We start from the raw sequence: 20,323 nt of genomic DNA, 5'->3' as shown, positions 1-20,323 counted from the left end.
TTAAGAACATAACTTAGAGAGGGGCCCGCAAGACAGCTCAGGGTTGATTGTTCTCGCAGAGGACCTGGGTTTGGCTCCTAATACACCCACACAATAGCTCACAACCAGCTCTAGCTTGTTTCAGGGGATCTAATGCCTTCTGACCTCTGCAGAAACCAAGCATGTGTGTAGTATACATGCACACATGCTGGCCAAACTCTCACACACATAAGATTTAAAAATGAAAAACAGTAACAGCAACAACAACAAAAATAGAATTCAGGAGCTGAAGGGACGGACGGCTCAGAAGTCAAGAGTATGTGCTGCTCCTTCAGAGGTCCCAGACCTCTCGAGTAGTGTGCTCTCACAAGTCAAAGCCTGTAACTCCAGCTCCAGGGGATCCAGTGCTCCGGCTTGCTGTGTGCACCTGTGCACACAGTACGTATACAGACAAGCAGGCACACATGCAGATACACAAACCAAATTAAAAAAAATAAGCTGAAGCCGGGCGTGGTGGCACATACCTGTAATCCCAGCACTTGGGAGGCAGAGGCAGGTGGATTTCTGAGTTCAAGGCCAGCCTGGTCTACAGAGTGAGTTGCAGGACAGCCAGGACCATAGAGAGAAACCCTGTCTCGGGTAAAAAAAAAAAAAAAAAGCTGAATACTTTGTTGGTACAACTGACTAGGAACTGCTATAGACAATTCATTCTAGGGGAGGACGTAGGTGGTTAGGGGGGACCCAGGTGGTGAGGGGGGACCCAGGTGGTGAGGGAGGATCCAGGTGGTTAGGGAGGACCTAGGCGGTTAGGGAGGACCCAGGTGGTGAGGGAGGACTTAGGTGGTTTGGAAGGACCCAGGGGAGGACCCAGGTGGAGGGAGGACCTAGGTGGTTAGGGAGGATCCAGGTGTTGAGGAAGGACCTAGGTGGTTAGGGAGGATCTAGGTGGTTAGGGAGAACCCAGGTGGTTAGGTAATAACAGTTGTATTTCTGCCATTACTTTATATAATCTTGCTCTAGGCACATGCATTATCTTTTCAAAACTGATAATATATAGGAGAATATAAGCAAAAGCACATTTACATCATACCAAGAGTTATGGGGAGCTGCTATAAAGTCAGCCAGGTTTGGTGGCATTCACCTGCAGTCTCAGCACCGGAATGCAGAAATAGAAGGACCGGGAGTTCAAGGCCAGCGAGGGATACAGGAGATCCTGACTCACAGCAAGGGAAGGCAGTTAGTCCACAAAGCACTTGCCTCACACAGACGAGGGTCTGAGTTTGCTCTCTAGAACTCATGGGTTTGTTTTCCCTTCTTCTTAAAACAAAACAAAACAAAACAACAAGACTGGAGGCTGGCAAGGAGAGCCTAAGGGCTCTCTGGGCTCACTGCTAGCCAAACTGCTGAACTCCACACTCGGTGAGAGACTTCTCAAACAGTAAGGTGCAAAGCCAGCATGAGAGCTTAGTGTAAGGGGGCGGGAATACACTCCCCCACCCCCACCCCACCCCAGGAAGTTGAGGAGAGGAAAACATCGTTCAAGGAGGGTGCCGACCTCAGTGCTTCTGAAACACAACACTGGTTTCTCTTCAAATAAGATGGCCTTTATTACGATACTGAGTTAGAGAGGTGCAGCATGTGTTTTCTGAATGCAAAACTCCACTCAAGGCCACAAGCCTGACCCTAAAGGAAGGCTCTGGAGCAGTGGCTCTTAACTCTGCTAATCCTGTGACTCTTTAATACAGTTCCTCATGTTGTGGTAATATTATTTTGTTGCTTCTTCATAACTGTAATTTTGCTCTGATAAGTAATTCATGAGCATTCACATTCTGAGTCTTCATCTTTAGAGAACAGCTGACCTTTTGTAATTGTAGACTATAGGTAATCCTAAAGCATGCTGTAATATTATTCTTTGATTACTCGGTTGTTGGGGAGCTGACTTGCTAAGAGTTCAGGGCCCATGTGGGGGAGGGCAGAACAGACTCCCATTGTGGTTCTCTGACCTCCACCTGTACACCCACGAACACACACACACACACACACACACACACAGGGACACAAGATAAAAGTAATACAAAACAATCCATAAATTGTAAATATGTTGGGCTTTAACTCTAACTCTCCTCCTCGGCCTCCTGAGTGCTGGGATTGTACAAGTGTTCCACTATACCAGCTATTATTACTCTTTCAGCACATTTAAAAAGTCACAGCTGGGCTGGAGAGATGGCTCAGTGGTTAAGAGCACGCGGTGCTCTTCCAGAGGTCCTGAGTTCAAGTCCCAGTACCCACATGGTGGTTCATAAAGGGATCTGACGCCCTCTCTGGCATGCAGGTGCACATGCAGCAGAGTACTCATAAATAAATAATAAACATAAATAAATACATAAAAATAAATAAAAACAAATCTAAAAAAGTGTTTAAAAAATAAATTTAAAGATACAGCCCAAAACAAGATTATTATTTAACTGTACTATCTGCAATACACAGAGTAAAATCTGGTGACACGTCTGTCACCAGTAAAGAGGAGCTTAGGAGAGGCACAAACACAGAGCAATCAAAGAGAGATTCTGGAGCGTGTGCGCCTGTGTACTTGAAGGTTTTTCCTAATTTTTATTACAAAGAGATGAAAAGTCAACTAATCCATAAAAACCATAAATGAGCTCTAAAAATATTCTAGACCTCTAAAGTTAACGGAAAAACCAGAAACAGCCATAGTTCGATGATAAAAATAACGCAAATTCTACGACTTAGGGGATTTGACTCCATGGTGGACACGTGCCCACCAGGGCAACCGCTGAGGAGGGGTAGTCACAATACTGGGCTCCACATAATCAGCTCCCAGGAAAGCCTGACACTCGTCCAGAAGCTACAGCTTTCAGCAGACAGGCCAGCAAAAGCCATGCTCAGGAACTTAACAGTCAGACTACCACCTCACTCCCAGATGCAGAGGAAACACCAGATCTAGGGAGTCAGATCCCAGGTCCTCTGCTTAAACAGACAACAACTTGTTTAAGGATATATTTAAAAAAAAAAAAATTTGTGGGGGATGTGCTCAGAAGCAGAACATTTGTCTAGCATGCCCTAGGTTCAGTCTTCAGTACTGCAAACAAACCAACGAACCCAGTATCAGGACAGGCAAGCTTTTCAGAAGTAAAGCAGAGAAATGGGTGGTCTGAGGTAAAGCCTCTGTAATGGTGTTTTAAAGACTTGAAGAAAGTAGACCTGAAAAATGCATGAGTTCCACAGGAGCAGAACAGAGCCTGCAAAGACCCCAGCTAGGAATCAGGGTAACAGACATGCTGCCCAATCTCAGGCTCAGTTCATCTGGGCCCTGAATCAGACCAGCCTCCAACAGAAGTGCTGCACAGCTGGCAGTGACCAAGCCTAGGAGTTCCAGGCCAGCCTGGTCTACATAAGAGAATTCCAGGACTGACGAGAGAGAGAGAGAGAGAGAGAGAGAGAGAGAGAGAGAGAGAGAGAGATGGATGTTCAGAGAGGAACTCAGTGGCTGCCCCTCTCCTGTAAGGCCAGCACTCAGAGGGCTGAGGAAGAGGTGTGTCCCCAGTTCAAGCCAGTCTGGTCTACATAGTCCTGTCTCGAAACAAGAAACAAAAGAGGTATGTTTTACAAATTCCGACTGTTGGTTATTTGCTAATGACCCTCTTTCTCACTACAGTCAACAGTCTGATTTTTGACAGCTCCTTCCATAATAAAACCACTGCCTTGACTGGGGCATAAGGGTTTTACAGACGGCAGCAGATTTTGGGGACAAACCAAAGTAACACCTATATTTTAGAGGTTGTTTGTTTTTGTTTTTGTTTTTTTTTTTTGATTTTTGATTTTGGTTTTTTCGAGACAGGGTTTCTCTGTATAACCCTGGCTGTCCTGGAACTCACTCTGTAGACCAGGCTGGCCTCGAACTCAGAAATCCACCTGCCTCTGCCTCCCAGAGTGCTGGGATTACAGACGTGCGCCACCATAGCCCGGCGAGATTGTTTTTTTTTTAATAAGTGGCCTTGAATTAAACTCAATCCTAACCCTTCTTCCTTGACAGGCACTATTTAACAGCAATGACCACGTGATGATCATTTTAAAGTGAAGAGCTGGTAGTATGGTCCAAAGGGTAAGTAGCCTGCACTGTCCCCCAGCAGAGGTTGGAAAAAGACCCCAGGTGTCAGCCTGATCGCTTCTCCAGGGTTGAGAAGAGCGGCCGCCCCTAAGGCCTGCCCAGCAAGTACAACATCTGCGGTCAGCACCAGGCCGGGACCGATGCAGGCTGGTCGGGCGATCTGGGAGCGCTGAGCAGGACCCGGGAAAGGTTGGTTTGCTTCTCTAATAGGGAGATAAGTTTGGGGAGCTTCCTGAGGTAAGGAAGGAGAGGGAAAAGAAGGTTCTAGCCCACAGTGGCGCGGCGAGAGGGAGGATCCGGACGCGGCGCCGCCTAACGACCGGCAGGGATGAGAGCGAAGAGCCGGGATCGGGGAGCATAGATCGGAATTAGGAGTCTGAGATCAAGGATCCGGGAGCGTGGAGCAGAGATAGAAAAGCCGGGAAGGTGGAGCCGGCGGCAGAGAAACCGGGAGCGGCGCGCGCAGCGACCACGGCCGCCCTCCCTTCCCGGCCGCGCGCCTCTCCGGAGGCCTAGGGGCCACGCCGCAGAGCGGCGCACTTACCGGGAGCCTGAGGGCGCGGGCCGAGAGGCGAAGAGGGCGCTCGGCTCCGGACGCGGGAGGGCGGCGGCGGGGACTCGGAGGAGGCGCCTATCCGCACAGCCTGCACGGTGCGGAGACCCACTGGGACACGCTCTCCCACCAGCCGCCGGGCTTTCACACGTGCGGCGCTGCGCCGCGCCGACCACGCCCCGGGGCGGGGCCGCTCCACCGGCCCCTGGCTCCCCGGAGGACGCCCCGCCCATCGGCGCCCGGGAAGTGTCTTGCCTTATGCAAAGAACCCTGAACTCTTTAGGACTTCAAAAACAGAGACTGCCGTATTAGTTGTTATTTGTGCTTGAATGGGAGCTTCTTTCTTTCACAGCTATGGCCTTTTACTATGGTTAATAGTGCATATTAATAGAATTAGTTTCTTACCTTTGACAGCTCCCCAGTAGGACTGTCTGCAAGAAAATTCCATCATAGCTGGTTAATGCTTTGGCATAAATATATATATATATATATATATATATATATTTTCTTCTCATGCTCTTCAAGTAGAAAATTGACCAAATCAAAGCACCTCATAACATTTCAGGTCTAATATCTTTCCAGATTTCAACTCAGGGTAAAATAAAATATAAAATAAATCACGACTTGTAGAGAGTCATAAGCCTCAGGTGATGGGGCAAAAGGATCAGAAGCTTTAGAGCACTTTGGGACATGTTAGGAATCCCAGGTAACCATGGGCTAGGTAAGACCCTGTTTAAAAAAAAACAAAAACCCAACAACACTACAAACAAAAATAAAACAAAAAAAATTTTGTGTTATTTCAGATCTTTGTATTTCTCTTAGACATGTGTGTGTGTGTGTTGTGTTTGTTGTGTCCATGTGTTTTATGTGATGATTAGTGTTGTCAATTTGACAGAGTCTAGAAATACCTGGGAGACAAGCCTCTGGTCACACCTATGCAGAATTATTCTGATCGGGTTGATTGTAATTTACAGGACTCACTGTGAATAGCATCATGCCCCGGCTGGAACTCTGAACTGTGTAAATCAGTAGTTCCTCGCCCTATGGGTAGCAACCCCTTTGGGGTTCCAATGACCCTTTCAAGGGATTGCCTAAGGCCATCGAAATATCAACAACTAAGATCCATGTTCAATTCTAAGTTTGTGGAGACCAGAGGCCCATAGTGGGTGTTTTCCTCTTTCACTTGTGTGTGTGTGTGTGTGTGTGTGTGTGTGTTTCTGAGACAGGGTTTCTCTGTGTAGTCCTGGCTGTCCTGGAACTTACTCTGTAGACCAGGTTGGTCTTGAACTCAGAAATCTGACTGCCTCTGCCTCCCAAGTGCTGGAACTAAAGGCGTGGGCCATCACCGCCCAGCTTTTTTTCTCCCCTAAGGAGGCATTCTTATTCAAATCACTACAGTCATATATATTTAGTTTAGACTTGTGTCTTCTACATTGTCTTTCTCTAAGATTATTCTCTGTAGTTACCTACGTAAATTCTTTCCTTTGTCTTTAATTCACTCATTGATTCTCCCCCCACCCCCTTTTTAGATAGGTGCTTAGTATACAGCTCAGGCTGGTTCCAAATTCAAGAGCCTCCTCCCTCAGCCTTGAAAGCACTGCAATTATAGACTTGTGGCACCAGGCTTGGTCCATTTCACTAATTCTTGTACATCCACACATTCTTGGGCTATGATAAATTAGTAAGTTAAGGCCCTAAGGTCAGGAGGCTCAAATACAACTATGTGGTATAATATAGCCTAGACTCTGTTTTAATTTTAATTTAATTTAATTTATCATTTTTATTTTTTAAAGTGTATGGATGTCTTACCTGTATGCATGACTGTATACCAAGTGTGTACCTGGTACCTGGAGAGTGCAGAGAGAGTGCCGGACGCCCTGGGATTGGAGTTACAGACAGATAGCTGTCAGCTACCATGCGGGTGCCAAGAATGAACCTGGGTTTTCTGGAAGAGCTGCTAGTACTCGTAATTGCTGAGACCATCTCTCCAGACCCTGTGTGTTTGTTTTTTGTGTGTTTATACAGGGTTTCACGATATAGCTTTGTCTATCCTTCAACTCACTATGTAGATCAGACTTGCCTTGAACTCATAAGATTCCCCTGCCTCTGCCTCCTAAGTTCTGGGATAAAAGGCGTGCACCACCATTCCAGGCACTTAATTTTTATTTTCATTTTATGTGTATGGGTGTTTGTCTGCATGTATGTCTGCACCTCAGTGAGTTTTCTTTTCACCAAGTAGTTTCTGTTTCCTCTAAGGACTTTTTGTTTGTTTGTTTGTTTGTTCTTTTTTTTTTCCGCTTTTGTTTTGGTCTCAAAGGCACGGCCTTCCAGGATTTGCCTGTCAATTTTCCGTGTTCTCTACCTATCCCTTGCTTCTAAGTAATTCCGGTTCCTACTCCCTGGAAAACAGGAGAGGTTTAGGGGCTTGACTGAGCAAACTGTATGCTAGATTTTGAGTGCCCTTCCTCTCTCTGGCTCCCAGAATATTTCAACCCTTCTACAAACAGATCTGAATCGTCCAGTTCGAAAATATGAAGGAGAGTTTTTTTTTCTAGCTGTCCTTGGAAGCTCGATCTTTCAGAGTCTGCGATAGAGTTTTCATAGCTTGCTACCTTTTAAATGCAGCATTTTTTCTGTACAATGCTTAAACAGTAATACATATTAGTTATCTTTGTACATGGACTTTTGTCTCTCCAAGACTGTAAAATATTGAAAGAGCATTTTGACACTCCAAGTACCACGTGGGCCAGGTAGGGAACTCAGGTGTCTTGGTGGCAAATGCTTTTAGCGCTGAGCCATCTTGAGATTGATACCGAACTCCCTTTATAGAGCAAGCTGGACAGGGACTGGTGGTAATCTTCCTGCCTCCGCTCCCGAATTATGAGGCTCGCCATCGTAAGGGTATGATGAGTATTTTTTTCCTCCTCTTCCCCTTCCCTCCCCTCCCCTCTCCTCCCCTCCTTTCCCCTCCCTTCCTTGAATTCTGCGTGTAGCTGGAGCTGACTTTGAACTCCTGGTTCTCCTGCCTTCACCTCCCAAATGGTAGGATTCCAAGTGTGAGTCACTATGCTAGGGCCGAATTCTATTTTTAGTTACTCCAAAGACAAGGAGGAGGCTCTGCCCTGAACTCCGCCTGGGAGCAGTAGGGATGCCTGGTTCCCCGAGCGGCCGACCTGACAGCCAACCAGCAGGGGACGCCACGGATCAGGACCGCGGCGCTGCAGATATGCCTCTCTAGGCCCGGAGAACGGAACCAGAGAGTCGGTGATAGGAAGTCGAGGTGGCGCTCCACCCGGCATCCCTGCAGCTGGTCTGGTCGCCTGGTCTGGGCGTCCCCTAGCCGGACTCTGCAGGCCGGGCTGGCGGTGCATGGAATCCAGAACTCGTGCGGAGGCAGGATGCTTGCAGCTGACGAGACCGGCGAAGTGCCGGCAGCCCCGGTGAGGCGTCGCTGGAGACCCACCCGGGGGAGGGACGCTGGTGACCCTGTGTTGGCACAGACCCCGCACCCCCGTCCCGGGGACATCGTCCCCGCCGGGTTAACTTGGAAGCGTTTGGCGGTTGTTCCCACGGCCCGAGGCTGTCTAGGGCGTCCCGGGGAGGTAGTCCCGGCGCAGTGTCGGATGTCCCAGAAGATGACAGTTGTGAGAGTTGGCGGGAAGGGGGCCTCTGTCCGCGCAGGGTAACTCGGACCCTGGGGAGGTGGTCCAGACCTCGGGGAAGGTGGCAGGAGTGTCAGGCATGCCCCTGGGAGAGGCGCCGAGGGCCTCTCCTCCGCCGTCAGCACGGGACCTTTAGGAGCTCTGTATGAATTCCACTTACTTCGGTCTAACTTGTTTGCCACGCCTGTTTTTCTGCCAGTGCTGCCCCGAGAGCGGTGATGAAACGAAGAACACAGAGGAGAAAAGTAAGCAGGCTCTAAACCCATAGCTGTTTTTGTCTAGTTTTGTCCTTCGAAGCTTGCTTTCAGAGTCTGCAAAAAAGGCTTCTTAGCCTGCTACCTTTTAAGTGAAGTACTTCTGTACAATGCTTAAACAGTAATAAATATTAGTTATCTTTGCACGTGGACTTTTGTCTCTAAGACTGTAAAATATAGAAAGAGCACTTTGACACTCCTACCTAGTACAGTGACTGGTTTGACTTATTTCACTTTGATGAGATATACCTGGTGGTTATTAGGAATTCAGCAGTTCAGCACTCTGAAGGGGATGTTTTTGTTACTGTTTTTCTTTTTATTTTTTTTGAAACAATATTGAATGTAACCCAGGTTCTCCCCAGACTTACCATGTGACTAAGGATGATCTTGGACTCCAGATCCAAAGTCCTCTATTTCACAGATGTCACATGCCCAACCTCTTTAGGAGCTTCTGAAGTATTTTTTAATTAATTAATTAATTTATTTAATGTATATAAGTACTCTGTATCTGTACAGATGGTTGTGAGCCATTGTGTGGTTGCTGGGATTTGAACTTGGGACCTCTACTCGCTCCAACCCAAAGATTTATTTATTATTATATGTAAGTACACTGTAGCTGTCTTCAGACACACCAGAAGAGATTGTCAAATCTCATTACGGATGGTTGTGAGCTACCATGTGGTTGCTGGGATTTGAACTCAGGACCTCAGAAGAGCAGTCAGTGCCCTTAACCGCTGAGCCATCTCTCCAGCCCTGAAGTATTGCTTTTTTAAAAAGCTCTTGTGTTAACAGGTAAGTTCAGAGACCTTGACAGAGAAGGGTGCCCATATTTCCATGTTAACTGCTAGGGGGAAGGTTCGCTCTTACTGTTGGCTTCTGAGAATCTCTCCTGCCTTGGAGCTTGAAAGATGGCTTGCTGCTTCAGAATGCTTGCTGCTTTTACAGAGGACCTGGGTTCAGTCCCAGAACCCACGGGACAGCTCAGGACTTTAGTTTCAGAGGAATAAACTCTGAAGGTATTGATGGCATGTGCCACCACTGCCCGCCTCATCCCAGGGCTCTTGCTTACACATGGTACACATAAACTCATGGAAGCAAACACATGTGCACATAAATTAAATGAACAAATCATTAAATAAATAATAATTAAAAACAAAAAGCCTGCTGGGCAGTGGTGGCGCACGCCTTTAATCCCAGCACTCTGGGAGGCAGATTTCTGAATTCGAAGTACAGAGTGAGTTCCAGGACAGCTAGGGCTACACAGAGAAACCCTGTCTAGAAAAACAAACAAACAACAACAACAAAACAAAAACAAAAAACCCAAAAAACCAAAAAAAAAAAAACCCACCACCATCACCACCACCACCACCAAAAAACCAAAAAGCCCAAAGCCTGAAGTGGCCTGGGAAGAAGTTACAGTGCCAGAGTTCTTGCTTAGAACTTTGGAAGCCCTGGCTTTGAACTTGAGCTCTACACCACCAAACAAGCAAACAGACAGACAGGAATGGGCTTAGCTGTTAAGAGAATTTGATATTCTTCTGAGGAGCTGACTTCTCACTTACAGAGTGGCTAACAACTGCTTGTGACTATAGCTCTAGGAGATCCAATGCCCAATTCTGGCCTCTCTGTGTGTTGGCGAATATAGTATACAGACATAGATGCAGGTAAAACCCCTGTACACATAAAATCTCAAAAGTTTAATAAATACTTGCCAGTCCATTTTTAAACCAAAAGTTAAAAAACAGAACAAAACAAACAAACAGAAAAACCAAACAAGGAAACAGACCAAAAGCTTCAAACAAACCTTCTCTACTTTTGCCTACACAGAAGCCTTGACTCTTGATGTGAACCGAACTGTCATTTTAGAATGCCAGGTGCAAACTGCTTCATTAAGGACTTTGTCCTTGTCTACAGTGGTTCAGTTAACTGCTGTGCAACATGGTGAATGCTCTATAAAAAATGAAAGTGGAGAGACATAATCTGCCAAGCCAGGTGTGGATCATGTCTGAAATCCCAGCCCTTAGGAGGATGAGGCAGGAGGATTACCATGATCCGGAGATCAGTTTAAGTCACAGAATTAAAGTGTATCTAAAATATTGGTCAGAAATTAGAGTATTTGGTTTTTAGCTCTTTATTTTTTTAGTTATGTGCAGAATAATTAAACCTAGACTTGTGGTTTTAAAATTTAGATTATTTTTAGTGCTGCTTTGGTGACATATATGTATGACTACATGTGTGTCTGGTGCCACGGGAGGCCAGAAGATGGCTTCAGCCTCAGCTTACTTGGAACTGGAATGACAGATGGTTCTAGGCCGATGTGTGAGTGCCGGGATCCAAGCTGGTCCTCTACCAAAGCAACAAGAGTGACGCTTTCTCCAGCCTGTCCTACGAAAACAAAAATAAAATTAAGTATGGTGGTGCACCCAAGAGGAGGATTAGAAATTGAAGTTAAAGTCATCCTTGACTACTACATGACAAGTTTGAGACCAGCTTAGGATATATGAGATCTTTCTCAAAATTCTAATAAACAAACATAAATAGATAATAAAAATCTCTGTATAATTTTGAAGGATCTCACATGCTTAAGAATGTAGTATGCACCTTTAAATAGTTGCATGTAGTGGGTGTGGGTTTTGTTGTTTCAAATGGAGGTAGAATTAGCTGCCTAAGATTAGATGCCTTAGCTCCAGTCTGTCGATATATACCACAACTCATTTGCTTTATTTATGGATGATTCTTAAGAAGATAACAAGAGCTCAGGACATGACTGCAGTTGGATTATTCTGGTTTTTGAGCCACTGTCTTAGGTACCCCAGGCTGGTTTTAAACCTGCTCTGTAGCTGAGGATGACCCTGAACTTCCCATCTTTATGTCAGACATTATTAAAGTTTAGATACAGAAAAACCGGAGGGAGAGAAAGAATACTCGGCAGCTAACACATAGTGTGTAATTGTTTTACACTTTGTGTTTGTGTGTGTATACACACACGTGTGTATGTGCACATCTCAGGACACACACTTTTGCAGACATCTTTTTTACACAGTGTGAGTTCCAGGGATTGAATTCAGGCCTTCAGGCTTTTCAGCAGCTCCTTACCAAACGAGCCAGCCTGGTGGCCCTGTAATGTTGTTTTGTTTTGTCTGCCTGTCTGTCTGCCTGTCTGTCTTTCTGTCCGCCTGCCTGTCTGTCTGTATTTATTTACATGTGCTTATGTGAGTACGTGTGTGCGCTCACAGACGTGAGTGTGCACACGTGTGCTGTGTATATGTATGTGTGTCTGCCATGGCATGATTGTGGAGTCAGTTCTCCTGATTTATATTTATATTTACCTTTATTTAACCCATTATATGGGTTCTGGAGGAAATCAGGTTGTAAGATTTGAAAGGCATGCACTTTGCCTGCTGAGCCGTCTCTCTGGCCCTGTAACTGGTGTTTTTTTTTTTTTTTTTTTTTGTAGGGGTTTGAGACACAGTCTCACTAGGTAGTTAAAGCTGGCCTTGAATTTGTCTCAGTCCTCCTTCAGCCCCCTGATTGCTGGCTCGGGTAGGCTGAGCCACCATGCTCTGGTATGCTCTGGTTCTCTGCACATGAACATGTAGACAGTATCTCTTACTTAGCTTTTCATTTAGGCTTATCTTCATTCAGATCCTGATGGAGTGCTTGCCTGGCATGCTCAGTGTCCCGGGTTTAGCACCAAGTGTAAACCCGTGTGGCGGACACGTGTAGTCAGCAAGCACTGGGAATATAGAGTCAGGAGGGTCAGAGGTCAGGATCATCGCCAGCATGTGTGTCTGTGTCTGTGTCTGTGTGTGTGTGCTCACACACAATTTAAAAAATTAGCTTATGAATAGAAGCAGCTACTTTGAAAAGAAGCCACTTGTCACCGACCATTAATGGCAGACTGGGAGAAGAAAGCTTACAGCTCTGCCAGAGGCTCTCCTGAGGCTTTTCTGAGGTGCAGGATGGCTGAGTCTGTGGCACAGCTGCCCAACAAATCAGTGAGGCCATTGGACCACAGATTCTAGGATTCTAGGACAAGAGGAAACAATCTAGGTTTTTTTTTGGTTTTTTGGATTTGGTTTTTCAAGACAGGGTTTCTCTGTGTAGCCTTGGCTGTCCTGGAACTCACTCTGTAGACCGGGCTGGCCTCGAACTCAGAAATCCACCTGCCTTTGTCTCCCAGAGTGCTGGGATTACAGGCGTGCGCCACCACCACCCGGCGATCTAGTTGCTTTTAATCTCTCTTTTCTTAAAAGATTTTTTTAACTGTGTAGCCCAGGTTGGCTTAAAACTGGATTCCCCTGCCTCTGATCCCCAGCACTGTGTTTATAGGTATGCACCAACACACTTGACTATTTAGTTGCTTTTAAAGTGGATTTTTATTGAGTAAAAAAAATGTTTCTTAATTTGTTTAAAAATGTTTAAAATTTTTTGTGTGTTTGATCCTTGCTCCACAAAGTATCAGTGGTGACTTAGCCTATGTCTAATAAAGCGTCCTATGATATTGGAAGAAGGCAGAGCCTGCAGTGTGAGGTCTGCTTCATGGGGAGAGATCAGCTGCTATACAGAGAATTCCTCATCTGAGATAAGAGCAAAGCTCAGGACCATCTCTGTCTTCTCTCTGCATTGCTTGGTTTTCTATTATTATTATTAATTATTAATTATTATCATCATTATTATTATCATTATTATTATTATCATCATCACCATCATCACCACCACCACCATCACCATCATCATCATTTTACGTGCATTAGTGTTCTGCCTGCATGCATGTCTGAGGGAGGGTGTTGGATCCCCTGGAACTGTAGTTACAGACACTTGTGAGGTGCCATGTGGATCCTGGGAGTTGAACTCGGGTGCCCTGGACGAACAGCCAGTGCTTTAACCACTGTCCCATCTCTCTAGTCCCTGCATTACTTGTTTTAATGTTTAATAAATGTTGTCCTCCATTCTCTTGCAATAAATAAATATGTTTTTAAAAGTCTTATCTGTACAGGTTTTTATGTATGGGATACCATCTTGGTTTTTTTTCAATATCTTCCAATAACATATTTCAATATTGTTTTTCATACTTACTAAAGCCAGAGCAGCCCTTTGATTCTGGATCATTGTGTGGTTCCTTATCAACTTTGAAAAGTTATATAATACCATAGGTATGACTCGTGTAAACTCAGAGATGTGGGGAACTTTTCCTTTGCTCTAAGTTCTCTGAGCCCGTTGCTTTGCTGTGATTGTTCAGGTTCTATCTGTGTCCACTCAGATGCCTGGCTATGGGATGAGAGATGTAGCGTGGATGAGAGATGTAGCGTGGATATGCTCTCTATAAATGATTAGGAGGTGCTGAGACTTGAACCCATGGACCAGTATATGACAGGCAAGCGCTCTACAGCAGAGCTGCCTCCAGCCCCAGTTAAACCTCTAGTGTTCTGGCCCGCATATCCTTCTTCTAGCCTCGCGGCTGTTTTCTGTGCTGCAGTGCAGTGCTGCTGAGTAGATGCTTTCCCTTTCTGCAGGTGACGTGAACACTGCAGCTCTTGTTGGAAGCGAGGGGCTCGGCCAAGGCAGCAGTGAGGACGGTGCGCTGCTTTCGTATGTGTCTGCACTCATAGAGAAGGAAGTGGGAAGTGACCTGAAGTCGTTGAAGAAACTTGGTAAACTCATAGAGCAGATGACAGAAAGCAAAGTGAAGTTAGAAGAACAGGTAAGTGCAGTGCTCAGTGCAGTTCTGTGACTGTGTTCATGCAGATGAAACATAAGCTGCATTATGTGTATTGCATATCATGCACTTAGGATGCAGACCATGAGGCGAAGCCTCTGAGAGACAGGCTTTAACGACCCCAGCTACGTTGTTTATGAGTAAGAGTTCCTACTGATTTGTTGCGATAGCTAACGTTTTATTTTGTTTTGATACAATAATTTCTTATGATAGCTAGCATTGTGTTACTTTTATTCAGTAACTTCTAAACATCTTGATGAGTAATTTCAGAATGTGCAGAAACGGTTAGGCTGGACCATTCCAGGTGTGTATAAATACCCAGATAGAAAGAAACATGAGACATGTACAGTGGCTGCTGGGGGTGGTGGCACACGCTCCTAACCTCAGTGGCTGCTGGGGGTGGTGGCACACGCTCCTAACCTCAGTGCTGCTGGGGGTGGTGGCACACGCTCCTAACCTCAGTGCGTGGAGGTAGGAGGCAACTGCATCAAGAGTCCAAGGCTAGCCTCAGCTGCTGGATGATTTCAGACCATCCTGCATTCCATGGAACCCTGCCATAAAAAATAATAAAGAACTGAGAACTGTATGAATGGTTGCTTCTGAGTGCTGCCTGAAAAGTTATTTTCTTCTGCTTTTAAACACTTTTTGGGTTTTATTTTACAATGAACATAGTACTTTTATTTTTAAGAGCCCAGTGAAAATAATTTAAGCTAAAGATAAGAAAGTCTTTAAGCCAGGCAGTGGTGGTGTACGCCTGAAATCCCAGCACTCTGGGAGGCAGAAGCAGGCGGATTTCTGAGTTCAAGGCCAGCCTGGTCTACAGAGTAAGTTCCAGGACAGCCAGGGCTATACAGGGAAACCCTGTCTCGGAGAAAAAAAAAACAAAAAACAAAACCAACCCCCATAAAAACAAAAAAAAAGAAAGTCTTTATAGTTGCAGTACTCTGTCAAGGAAGCTATTTTACCACATAAGTAAGAAATTGATTAGGGTGAGCTAGCTCTGGCTATGTGGTGGTGCTGTGTCTTTGTCTGTCCATCCTCATGTGTTGGGTTGGGTTGTTGGGCCTCCACACCTCTCTCTTTCCCGTCACACCTACTGGTCGTCTCTGTGTAGCCTGGTGGCTGAGCTTTTCCATTCCTGCAAGGCTCCGTTGGAGGATATCACACTCCTGAGTGAGTCCAGGTTGGCCCACTCTGTGACCTGCCACCATAGTTGTCTGTCTTCAGCCTTGCCATGCAATCTTATATTGTCCTCAGCCATCCTGAAGTCTCTCCACTTCCTGTGTGACCGTTAGGCCATTACCTCTTCTCTAACCAAAAAGCAAAGCATCTCCCATGAGTGTATTGATTTAACAGTCTATCCCGTATTTCCAGATGTATTTATAATCTGTTTACCTTTTCAGAGGTAAGCTAGTTTTTTTGTTTGTTTTAAACAGGGTCCCCGATGAGACTTTAATTGTGTAGCAGAGAAGGGCCTTCAACTTCTGATCTTCTTCTGCATGTACCACCAAGTTGTGTGCCCGGGGATCAAACTCAGGGCTTCATGCATGCAAGGCAATCATGCTACCATGTGGGAGCTCAAGGCGGGGACCAGAGACAGATGGGTGCAGGATGCAGGGAGCCTTCACTCGGCTTAACAGCAGACCTGCGACCAGGCTTACTTTGTAAATGTTTGACCTGCTGAATTACCACCTGCTACCCAGGGCTTTAGAAATATATCTTTAATGTTTTTAGTGTATAAATAGGTTTCACTAGGACGTTTTCATACATATATACCATGGTAATTTGCTCATGCCTGCAAACCCTTGCTCTCCTGTCCCTCTTCTCTGTTGGTCAGACAAAGGACACACTCTGCCTCACTCTGCCTTCCAGCAGGAGCCAATGCCACCAGCCCTGCACCCGAGCTCCTTCCTGCACCTCAGCAGCCGGCAGCCTCCGTTGGCATTATCTTTGCTTCCCTAACGGTTCTGTCTTCTCAGTAGACTAATGTATTCAGCTCTTCCCCATTAAACAAACCAAAATCCTTCCCTTCATTTTTTAGTAGGTGTCGGTTCATATATTTGGCTGCCGGGCATTTCTAAAAAGCCTTTATTAGCCTCTGTTTCCTAGCTTACTGTTAGCTCTTTTACCCCTCAATCCATAGCCTTGCTAAAGTCCAGAATTGAACCTTGTCCTAGTCAGGGTCTCATTGCTGTGAAGAGACACCATGGCCAAGGCAACTCTCATAAAGGACAACATGTCATTGGGGCTGGCTCACAGTTTTAGAGGTTCGTCCATTATCATCATGGTGGGAAGCATGGCAGTGTCCAGGCCGACCTGGTGCTGGAGAAGGAGCCAAAGGGTTCTTCATCTTGACCTGCAGGCAGTAAGGAGGAGACTGTGCTATACTGAATATAGGAGACCCACACAGTGATACCCTCCCTCCAGCAAGGCCATGCCTACTCCAGCAAGGCCACACCTCCTAACAGGGCCAAACATTCACGCACATGAATCTGTGGGGACTGTACCTGTTCGAACCACCATAAATCTAAAATTGAGCATGTCCAAAATTATTCTCATTTGTCTCGTAACAGGATCCCTCAGTGGCTAGTAGGATCACCATCTGTCTAACATTCAGGTCTTGCTTTCTAATCCTGTGATAAAATACTGTGATCAAAAGTAACATGGGGAAGAAAGGTGGTTTTGGCTTAACACTTGCACGTCATGGTCCATACTGAAAAAAGTCAAGGCAGGAACCTGGAGACAGGAACTGCTGCAGAGACCATGCGCCCCCATGGCTTGCTCAGCTTGTTTCTTTATAAAACTGAGGACCGCCTGCCCCGGGGTGGCACTATCCACAGTGGCTTAGACACTTCCATGTTAAGCAAGAAAATGCCCACAGCCTTGCCTAAAGGCCTGACTGATGGAAGCGTCTTCTCAGATGACTTTCTAGCTTGTGTCAGTTTTATAAACTCCAGCCAGCCCTGCATCCTAGAGTCTGATGCCTGCCTTCCTAGCGGGGCTGGTGCGCAACCCCAGTCATCTTTCCTCCCTCCCTTCTAGACTGTAAGTGTCCCTGCTATCTCCTGTACATAGAATGTTCTTCTGTGACTACGATGATCTGCTCTCTCCCTGCCTGCCCAGGCTCATCTGCTCTCCTTCCCTTGACTCAGATTCTGTGCCTCAGGAGAAGGTGATTCTTGTTCAGGTGCCAGGAGCGCTGCTGTAGCACACTGTTTCTCCTGGCTCCTCGGGCAGGCGGTTTTGTTGGTGATGAGGGATCACTCTGGCCCTGACTGGCTTGGAAGTCACTCTATCCACCAGGCTGACCTAGAACTCACAGAGCCCCTCCTGCCCCTTCCTCCTGAGTGCTGGAGTAAAGGTGTGTGCCACGTTTCCAGGCTAGGGTGTGGCTTGTGAGAATGCATGCTTGTGTCTCTTCCATACGTGTTGCCCTTTATACCCAGCACAGTGCTGGGTTCAGAGTGTCTAGTCAGGGTTGGCTGAGCTGAAATTCCATACAATTCTGTGTAGTCCTGGGTGTGGTGGCATTAGCCTGTAATCCCAGTACTCATAAGATGGAAGTAGAATGCTCAGAATTCCAAGACCAGCTCAGGATATATGAGACTATCTCAAAATACAAATAAAATATTAGTCATTTATTCTGATCTTGACCTTTGTTTACCATATATGATGAAAACATTTGAAAACAGTTATTTAATTCCATGGCTGGGGGTGGGATATATTCATGAGTACAGGTGCCACTATAGGCCAGAGGCCTCAGTCCGTTCTGGTTTCTGGGAATAGAATCTCTCCAGCCCGCCAGTAAAAATATCCTTTAATAAATGACATGTCTAAAGGCATTACCTGAATATCTTCTTAAATCAATAGGTCTCATCCTAGGCAAAACACAGGGCCAGATGTATTTCAGGTATAGAGGCAAGGCTCCATGTAGCTCAGGCTAGCCTCAGGCGTCTCTGTAGCTGGGGATGACATGGAACTCCCGATCCTCCTGCCTCTACCTCCCAAGTGCTAAGATTCCAGGGGTGTGCCATCCTGCCTGCTTTAAAAGATCTTTTCCCTGAGGTGCTGAGAATTGAACAGAGTCTGTACACGCTGGGCTGGTGGCCTACTGTTGAGACACGCCCAGCTTGTTATCAGTACGCACTGCATTTGGTTTTTGGAGGAACATAACTTAGTAAGCAAAGCAAAAGGTCTCTGGCTATATGCTTTCAAAGCATTACTTGCTTGGGAGCCATGTATTGGGAGGTCTCAGTGTCTCTGTGTCTGTCTGTCTGTCTCTCTCTTTGTGTCTCTCTTTGTCTCTCTCTTTGTCTCTGTCTTTCTCTCTCTCTCTATATATATATGTATATATATATTATTTATACATATTGTATAGCATTATATGTTTGGAATGATTGCTACAGGATGAAGACATTGAACCATGTGTGTGTGTGTGTGTGTGTGTGTGTGTGAGTGTGTGTGGTATATGTGTGCATGAGCATCCAGACAAACAGGTTAGAGGTCAGTGTCTGGTATCTACCATTGTCCACCTCTTTTCTTTGAGGCAGGGTCTCTCACTGGATCTGAAGCTCACTGGTTTAGCTAGACTGGCTGCCACTGAGCAGGATTCTCCTGCCTCTGTCCTCCTAGCATGAGGGCTACAGGCACATTGCTGCTGTGCCTGGCTTTTTATGTGGGTGCTGGGGCTCCAAATCTTGGATCTCATGCTGTGTGACAAGTAGTTTACCTACAAAACTACCTTCCATCCCTTGTTTTGTTCTTTTTGAGACTGTCTTATGTAGCCTAGGCTAGCCTAGAACTCAATGAATAGCCAAGGATGACCTTGAAGACCTGGTTCTTATGCTCTGCCTCCCAACTGCTGGGACTAGTCAAGCCTTTTTGTGGGTGGGTGGGTGTATGTATATGTATGTGTATGTGTGTGTGTGTGTGTATATATATATATATATATATATATATATATATATATATATATATATATATATATATATATATATATATGTTTTGGTTTTTTTGGAGACAGGGTTTCTCTGTATAGCCCTGGCTGTCCTGGAACTCACTCTGTAGACCAGGCTGGCCTCGAACTCAGAAATCTGCCTGCCTCTGCCTCCCAGAATGCTGGGTTTATAGGCGTGCACCACCACCGCCCAGCATATTTTTTTAAAAAAAGATATGAGTACACTGCCACTGTCTTCAGACACAACAGAAGAGGGCATTGTATTCCCATTACAGATGGTTGTGAGCCACCATGTGGTTGCTGGGATTTGAACTCAGGACCTCTGGAAAAGTAGTCAGTGCTCTTAAGCGCTGAGTCATCTCTCCAGCTCTATATTTTGTTTTTAAGACAGGGCCTCTTGCCTGGTAGTGGCATGCCTTTAATCCCAGCACTTGGGAGGCAGAGGCAGGTGGATTTCTGAGTTCTTGGCCAGCCTGGTCTACAGAGTGAGCGAGTTCCAAAAAAAAAAAAAAAGGACATTTTTCCTGTATCTACCTTCTGAGTGCTGGGATTAAGGATGTGTACCACCATGTCCAGCTAACTTGAAATTTTTAATGGAAACCTTTGAGTTCTGTTGGAACATGTTTTTGGAAAAGACTTAGCTAACATTTTATCTCATTGCTAATATTTTTGTTTGTTGTTAGGTACTTACAATTTCATCAGAAATCCCTAAAAGAATTCAAAGTGCTTTAAAAGATGCAGAGGAATCCAAACAAGTTCTTAATCGGTTTCTGGAACAGGAAGCCCCTCTCTTCAGCTCCATCAACAGCCACTTGCTGACTGCTCAGCCCTGGATGGATGATCTTGGAGCCAAGATCAACCAGATTGACGAGATTGGGCGGCATCTCACATACCTTAAGTGGGTTTCACAGATCGAGGAGCTGAGGTAGGGCGGCATTGCTCTCAGGATTGGAGTTTCCTCTCAAGCTCAGTCTCAGAGAGTGTATCTGTGCTGTTAAATAATTGAGTTAATTAGAGTTTGTAATTTTACCTGTTATTAGGAAAATAGCATTATTATAATGCTTATTTTG

The 20,323-nt window shown here is 45.7% G+C and overlaps 2 protein-coding genes across 4 annotated transcripts in view; one reads left to right on the top strand and one right to left on the bottom strand.

Moving 5' to 3' along the window:
- The window catches only part of Pus7 (pseudouridine synthase 7), a 39,007-nt gene extending 34,171 nt beyond the window's left edge, over positions 1–4,836 (bottom strand). For both annotated transcript variants that reach the window (XM_052173056.1, XM_052173055.1), the window contains exon 1: positions 4,653–4,836. The gene's annotated coding sequence lies outside the window, so the exon portion shown is untranslated. The remainder of the gene's footprint in view (positions 1–4,652) is intronic.
- A 3,093-nt stretch (positions 4,837–7,929) lies between these two features.
- Rint1 (RAD50 interactor 1) overlaps positions 7,930–20,323 on the top strand; it is a 32,666-nt gene continuing 20,272 nt past the window's right edge. For both annotated transcript variants that reach the window (XM_052173053.1, XM_052173052.1), the window contains exons 1-4: positions 7,930–8,101; positions 8,523–8,568; positions 14,094–14,281; positions 19,937–20,178. In XM_052173053.1, the coding sequence (XP_052029013.1) occupies positions 8,060–8,101; positions 8,523–8,568; positions 14,094–14,281; positions 19,937–20,178 (518 nt within the window). In that variant the 5' untranslated portion in view covers positions 7,930–8,059. The remainder of the gene's footprint in view (positions 8,102–8,522; positions 8,569–14,093; positions 14,282–19,936; positions 20,179–20,323) is intronic.

This window comes from Apodemus sylvaticus, chromosome 2, assembly GCF_947179515.1.
Source record: "Apodemus sylvaticus chromosome 2, mApoSyl1.1, whole genome shotgun sequence".
In the NCBI taxonomy this organism is placed as follows: domain Eukaryota; kingdom Metazoa; phylum Chordata; class Mammalia; order Rodentia; family Muridae; genus Apodemus; species Apodemus sylvaticus.
This window is presented reverse-complemented; position numbering and strand designations above follow the sequence as displayed.